Source organism: Protobothrops mucrosquamatus, unplaced genomic scaffold (assembly GCF_001527695.2).
Source record: "Protobothrops mucrosquamatus isolate PMUCROS unplaced genomic scaffold, P.Mucros_1.0 scaffold3158, whole genome shotgun sequence".
Lineage (NCBI taxonomy): Eukaryota > Metazoa > Chordata > Lepidosauria > Squamata > Viperidae > Protobothrops > Protobothrops mucrosquamatus.
Window position 1 is genome coordinate 204290 of NW_015389158.1, and position 7699 is coordinate 211988.

Consider the following 7699-nt stretch of genomic DNA (forward strand, 5'->3'; position numbering starts at 1 on the left):
CCTAACCCTCTCTGCTGGATGGATGGATGGATGGGTGGGTGGGTGGGCGGATGGGCGGGTGAGCAGGAGGACAAACGGATGGATGGATGGATGGATGGATGGATGGATGGATGGATGGATGGATGGATGGATGGATGGATGGATGGATGGATGGTGGGCGGGCGGGCGGACGGACGGACGGACGGACGGATGGATGGACAGATGGATGGATGGATGGATACTGGGGAAAGATGTCTATGGAGATTCTCAATCATCCATGTCATGGTTGTCCCAAAGGTGTTTTTCCAAAAGGCAGCTGGACTCTCTTGGTTTTTTTCCTTAATGTTTTGCTTCTCATCTTAAAACTGAAAAACCTTCTTGGACATTTTCAAAGGGAAAACCCGGAAGAAAGTCCAGTTGCCTTTTGGAAAAGCATTTTTGGGACATACTGGAGGAAGGCTGTCCCGCCTGGAATCTCCAATGACAAAGCTTTGATTGATTTCACCAGAAAGAGCACCAGACACCACTGTATTTTGTAGCCACAAATATGCTGATCGGATGCTATTTCGTACATCGAAAGGTAACTGGGAAATTAAACACCGATGGATTAAAATATATTTCATGTTGCTTATGGTTTAATATACTTCCTCTGTTTTCCAGTGGCTGGCGTGCAAGCGATGAGGATAAGAGAACAGGAGATCTCACAGGTTTTCTCTTGTTCCATGAGAGGTTTAGCCAAGATGGAATTGGGAGCCCCAGAAAGATGGGGCATGTGAAGGTTGTGGGGATCCAGTTCCAAAGATTGAAGAAACCAGGTTCAGAGAACACCGCATGACGAGAAGAAGAGGAGGAAGATCCTGGAGATGTACAATTGCTCTAGGAAGGAAAACGCATCCAACTGTTCCATGCAAGAGAAGGCAGGTCTTCTCCACTTCTCCTATCTCAGGAGAGGGTTGTGGTCTGGTTGTGTTGCACAACAAGACAGACAAGGCGCTGGAGAAGCAGGGGATGGGTGCTTCCACCATTGGGCAGATCTTCACGAAAGGAGCTTCACATAGTTAGCGGGGAACAGGCCAACTCTACCCCCGCAAGATCCACGCCACCAGCCCTCGTCTACCCGTTCGATGGATGTGATGGTATCTCCAGGGTCAAAGGAAATCTCATCATCCCCCTCTGGAAAAAAATGGAGAGGGTCTTAACTAGCAGGCAACGTTTGTTCAGACCAAGGGTAGGCATTTTCCTGCCAGAACAATTAATCAATGGAACAGCTTGCCTCCAGAAGTTGTGGGTACTCCAACACTGGAGGTTCTTAAGAAGAGACTGGAAGACATTTGTCTGAAATGGTATAGGGTATCCTGCTGGAGCAGGGGGTTGGACTAGAAGACCTCCAAGGTCCCTTCCAACTCTGTTATTCCTCACCCATCATAGCCACCTCCGTGCGCTTCCCAGTCCCCATTATCCAGAAGAATTGACCTACCTCCTTGATAGTCATAAAGGGCCAGGGCAGATAGACTTCCTTCACTCACATCATATACGTGCTCTTCAACAGCTGAAAAAGAAAATTGTGGAGATGGAGTATCTTATTATCACCATCGTGTGAATTATTCTGACTCTTACCCAGCGCAGTTAACTTGAAAACAGTTGAAGATCAACCGCTTCCACATTCAATGGTGCGAGAATTTAAATCAAGGCACATCTATCAGAGAGGGATATATTCCAAGAAGGATTTTGGAGTCCTAGTGGACAATCGCTTAAATATGAGCTGGCAGTGTCATACAGCTGCCAAAAAAGCCAATGAAGTTCTAGGCTGCATTAACAAAGGGACAGAATTAAAATCACGTGAAGTGTTAATACCACTTTACAAGGCCTTGGTAAAGCCACACTTGGAATACGGCATCCAGTTTTCATCACCACGATGTAAAAAAGAGGTTGAGACTCTGGAAAGAGTGCAGAGAAGAGCAACAAAGATGGGCTAAAACATATGAAGAACAGTTATGGCTGTGGTCTAATGAAGAGAAGGACCAGAGGTGACATGATAGCAGTCTTCCAATATTTGAGGGGCTGCCCCAAAGAAGAGGGAGTCAAGCTATTCTCCAAAGCACCTGAGGGCAGGACATGAAGCAATGGATGGAAACTAATCAAGGAGAGAAGCAACCTGGAATTAAAGAGAATTTCCTGGCAGTGAGAAAAATTAATCACTGGGTTAATTGACTTATCTCCAGAAGTTGTGAGTGTTCCAACACTGGAGGTTTTTAAGAAGAGATTGGACAACCATTTCTCTGGAATGGTGTAGTTTCCTACCTGAGCAGGGGGTTGGACTAGAAGACCTCCAAGGTCCCTTACAACTCTATTACACTCTTATTCTGTTACCAAGAGTGCTTCAAATGGTTGAATGACTTCCCCCTTCTCTTCCTGCTCTCACCCTTGCAAAGTTCTGTTGTGATGTCCAAAAGGAATTTGTCTTCCTGCATTTCAGTTATTCTGCATTCTGAGGGAACCGGGATGCTCTTAAAACAGGACCCGGGGAACTGGGATCATTCTTCCAAATGCAGTCTCATTCTCAAATTCAACTTATTGTCAAGGCTGAATTGCTAAGATGCTTACTAGCCTCTGTTGCTACTCAACGTGCCATAGAAATGGGGGGGGGGGAGGGAGAGCCTGGGAAAGAAACGGGAGTTTCAAGAAGTCATCCATGGACCATGGGACCTAAGGTCACAAAAGCAGGCGTCTGACGGAGAAGTGGACCGTTCCCATAACAAAGCGAAGGGATGTGATTGGGCAACGTGAACACTTGGTGGGTGGGGATTATGAAAAGCTATTGTTAACTAACCAAATTTTCATGTGGGAGTTGGTTTTGTTTCTTCAGTGCCAGGATGTGTATTCAATAAAGTTTATCTCTTATGGCATCTCAAGACTGTAAAGTTTCTTCAATATTGAATTTGCCAGCTGGACGGTCGACATTTATTTGTTTGTTTGTTTAGAAAATTTATATGGCTGCCCAACTCATGGTGACTGTAGCTAGCTTAAAGAAATAAAATCCCAAATATAAACCCCAATAAACCTCTCACTCCCCTGGTGACAACAATCAAATCAATCACTTGATGGGCTCCATATCACTCTGGGGTTCCCAGGACTGTTGGCAAAACAAAGTATTTAGGGTCTTTTGGAAAACTGGTGGGACCAGTCTTATCTCCACAGGGATGATGTGTCACAGGGAGGGAGCCACCACACAGAGAAGGTCCCTCTTCCTGGTCCCACCAGATGGACCTTCTTAAGAGAGGGAACTCACAACATACCCTATGTTCTGAAGTGACCTTCTCTAGCCCAGTTTTCATAAACCAACAACCAGAACATACTACAAGTTTACATCAAGACTGGAGTCTCCAGGGTGAAGGTAAAGTTCACCCTGTTCAACCAGCTTGTCCTCTTCCTCTTACCTGAAGAAGTCATTCCTCCAGGATGACCACTGCAGAGCTCCTCATACTCCTGGTCCACCTCAGCACTGTCATCATTGGAGACTTCCTTGTGATCCGGCATTTCCTCATAATCCCCTCCTTCATCATCAATGAAGGGAGGAGGTTCCGGACGGTCCAGATTTTCAATCACCTCCTCGTAGTCACCACCATCTTCGATGCTTTCCGTATAGATGGGATGTTCCTGCTCCTGGTCCTGGCCAGAAGGTGGGAGAGGAGGTTCTCTGGTGCCACCTTGCAAGTCCAGGCCCCGTGGAGGAAGAACTGGAGGATTATCCTCTTCTTCTTCTTCTTCCTAGAAAAAGAAGAACCACGTCCCTCAACAAATTCACTTCTCATCAAGTCTACTCTTTCTGGAGGAACCAGAATTTGACTAGATAGGCCCACCAGGACAATCTTTTGTTCATAATGACAGACAGCAAAAGTGCACACTACATGACACTGTATGACTTACAACCACAACTGAGAGGCGATCTCTGAGCTTGGCAGTTTTCTTGCAGACCTTTCATGACCCAACTAGGTAACATCTTCCGTGCTTAGGAGCCTTCAATTCTTCTAGCCTTGATGATGTTGCCCGGTTGGGTAATGAAATGTCTGCAAGGAAGCAGCCAAGCTCAGAGAACATCAAGGACCCCTCAGATGCACAGAAGCTGTCTGGAAACCCAGACCTTTGTAAGCATGTTTCCCTTGATACCAGCAATGTTGTGAATTCACATTCAGACATTACACTCGCCATCTCCCCTACCTGGTGTTCGGGAGGCAGAGGGGGCAGGTTGCCCTTTCTGTGCGCCTGTCCAGGCACCGACGGAGGGCTCTGAACTCGCTCTTCACTCCTCTTCATTCCCTTAAAGGAGAAAGGACATTCAGCAGTTTGGCCCCGCAGGCCAATCTTTCTTTGATTTTCCTCCATAGCAGAAGAAATTGATAATATAGAGACTACTAAGGGCCCATGTCTTCCCAAAGAAACGTTTCCATTTGCAATGGTGGCGAATATCTGTAGCTCGTGTGTAGGATGAGGGTGAAGGTTCGTTCTCCGAGCTTGTGGGTTGGTTTCCGAACATTTCGTTACCAGGCTAGCTAACATCTTCAACAGAGTTTAGGGGATGTCAGTGTCAGTGCTCTTCTATTTATGAGGGCTTCAGGTGTGGGTGTGTGGAGTGAGGGTCTTGTGATGGGTCTTGTGATGGGTCAGATGTGAGTCATCAGTGAGAGGCTTGTGATGGGGAGGTTACATCATGTCAGGGTCCTTGGGAGGTGAACTACTGGTATTGGGGGATTGCGCGGGATGGTTGAGGGTTGGTTGAGGGTTGGTGCTGTCTCTGTTTAGCTATGTGGTTGATTTGGATTCTGAGGGGTTTGTAGGCTGGTTGTAGGTCAATGTGTCTGTTTTTCCATTCTCACGAAGAGGGGGAAGTCTCTGAAAAGGTCCTTCAGGGTAGAGATCACCACAGTCTTCTGGCATTTATTGGCCTCATCTACTCCCTTAGACAGCTTTAAGAGTATGGGTAGCCCTCAACTTGCAACAATTCATTTAATGACTGTTTGAAGTTACAACAGCATGGGGAAAAATGACCATTTTCCACAATTACAACCACTGCAGCATCCCCATGGTCACATGATCAAAATTCAGTCACTTGGCAACTGACTCCTATTTATGGCAGTTGCAGTATCCCAGGGTTACGTGATCCCCTTTTGCGACCTTCTGACCAACAAAGTCAATGGGGAAGCCAGATTCACTTCACAACCGTATTATTAACTTAACAACTGTGGTGATTCACTTAACCCAAGGATGTGAAACTGCCAGCCCGCAGGCCAGATGCATCATAGTGAAATGGCGCCCACCCCATTGCCGCAATGGCAAAAAAAGTCACGATACATCACGACACGTCACGTGACATTGCGAGTTTGATACCCCTGACTTAACCAGTGTGGCAAATAAGGTCATAAAATGGGACAAAACTCACTTAACAACTGTCTTGTTTAGCAACAGAATTTTTGGGCTTGATTGAAGACTACCTGTAGTCTACTCATGGAGTGAAGGTGAAAACACAAGGCTAACTGGCCCCGCATACATGAAAATTAGCTTCACTTCTGTGAAGTTGTGGTAACACTTAGCAACAATCCTAAGCCAAGAAGGACTTAACCCCAGAGGTCAGCTTAAGAGGACTGATGGAGAACATGTCTTGTCAAGGCTCTCACCTTTGACTTCTCTTGGGCTTCCTGAAGTTGCTGGGCCTGGCGACGGGCTCGGTCCTCTTCTGCCCTCTTCTTGTTCTCTTCCTCTGCAGTCTTGGCCATGTTTTCAAAACGTTGCCTCAAGTTACCCATCCCAGCAGAAGCTGTTTCCAACGAGAAGGTCAATAGAGAAGATTCAGAATTATGAGAAGAAGCTTCCTCCATCTCCAATCAAAAGGAGACGCAGAAATTGTCCCCGGTAGGATTGTGTAGGTCCTCTGAATGACTGGTCTTCAGAAGAGTGCTATGAAACACCCAGTCTCTCCTCAAACCAGGGCTGTCCAACCTTGGCAACTTTAAGACCTGTGGACTTCAACTCCCAGAATTCCACAGCCAGCTTGTCTGGCTGGGGAATTCTGGGAATTGAAGTCCACAAATCTGGCTGGGGGATTCTGAGAGTTGAAGTCCACCAATCTTAAAAGTCTGAGAGTTGAAGTCCACACATCTGGCTGGGGGATTCTGAGAGTTGAAGTCCACCAGTCTTAAAGTGACCATGGTTGGACACCCCTGCCTTGAATCTTCAAATGAAGGGGGACCACCCTTCACTCTGACAAAGCCATCTGAAAGGACCTCCTCCTTTGTGTAGGTCAAATGGGTTCCCCTTGGGATTACCCCCTGTGAGGTCAACGCCAGTCAACACTTGCTAGCATCTTCCAAGTTAAACTGCTTGGAATCTGTGAATCTCAAGACCACATCCTGGAGGGTTATGTAGCCCTCATCCTAGCTCCCGAGCGTTCTTCATGGAGGACAAATTGGGTCTTAGAAGAGTTGAAATTGATTAAATCAAGCAGATATATGGCCACAGAAATATCATCTTATCGGAACAATCCCATAGATTTGCAACAAAAAATGGTGGTGTGTTTTTTTTAATTTTGATGTCTGGCATTCCTCTTGATTTATGGGAGATGCTTTCCTCTCTGTTTGATTGTTTTACTCTTCCCTTTTTGTTTTTGAAGGAAAACAGGTGCAGGAAGTAACCTGAGTTCCTCCATATAGTAACTTGAGATTCTCAGCTACGAATGTGCGTGTTTATGTCATCTATTGATTACGCAATAATCTCTCCCACCTTTCTGAGATGTATCAATGGGAGTGCACCTCTTCGTTGGGTGGGGGGCTCTCCCTCTTTGGAGGGAGTCCCACCAGCACCTGCTGTTTACTCAAAGCTACGGGAAACCTGGATTATTTGCACTGGGTCCTGCGTTCGATTCCACATTCAGCATCCATGGACGTCTTGCCAGGGATGAGAAAGGGGCATGTTCTTGCTCTGCATGAGATCTGCCCCTTCTTCCCAGGTGCTGATGGGTAAACTTACCAGCCTCTACAGGTTTTGTCTTCTGATATGAGGAAAGGGGAGCTTCCATTTCACCAAAACCGGCAGCGCTCTGCAAGAGAAGTCAGGGGAAAACCGATAAAAAGAGAATATTTGTAGCCCAGGAATGGTGCTGCCTGAGCTTGATGGTTTCCTTGCAGACGTTTCATTACCCAACTAGGGAACATTGTCAATGCTAGAGGGGAGGGGAGTTTGCAAAGTAGAGGGATAGGGGAGGAGCAAGTGGAGGAGGACTGTGGGGGTCCTTGGTGCTCTCTGAGCTGGGTGGTTTTCTTGCAGACGTTTCATGACCCAACTAGGGAACATCATCAGTGCCAGAAGGGATTGGGGTTTGTTGTTGTTGTTGTTGTTGTTGTTGTTGTTGTTGTTGTTGTTGTTGTTGTTGTTGGAGGAGGAGGAGGAGGAGGAGGAGGAGGAGGAGTAGAAGGAGGAGGACTGTGGGGTCCTGGGTGCTCTCTGAGCTGGGTTGTTTTCTTGCAGACATTTCATGACCCAACTAGGGAACAGCATCAGTGCTAGAAGGGGAGAGGAGGAGGAGGAGGAGGACTGTGGGGTCCTTGATGCTCTCTGAGCTTGGTAGATGTTTCATTACCAAATTAGGTAACCTCATCAGTGCTAGAAGGGAGGGGAGTTTGCAAGGAGGAGGAGGAGGAGGAGGAGGAGGAGGAGGAGGAGGAGGAGG

General features: G+C 46.9%; 1 protein-coding gene across 1 annotated transcript in view; it reads right to left on the reverse strand.

The window, feature by feature from the left end:
* Window positions 1-592: 592 nt before the first annotated feature.
* The window catches only part of LOC107297151 (hematopoietic lineage cell-specific protein), a 19682-nt gene continuing 12575 nt past the window's right edge, over window positions 593-7699 (reverse strand). The window contains exons 14-19 of the mRNA XM_015826509.1: window positions 7000-7069; window positions 5652-5791; window positions 4198-4296; window positions 3417-3747; window positions 1457-1528; window positions 593-1152 (exon numbers count right to left, since the gene is read on the reverse strand). Coding sequence (XP_015681995.1) covers window positions 1016-1152; window positions 1457-1528; window positions 3417-3747; window positions 4198-4296; window positions 5652-5791; window positions 7000-7069 — 849 coding nt within the window. The 3' untranslated portion in view covers window positions 593-1015. The remainder of the gene's footprint in view (window positions 1153-1456; window positions 1529-3416; window positions 3748-4197; window positions 4297-5651; window positions 5792-6999; window positions 7070-7699) is intronic.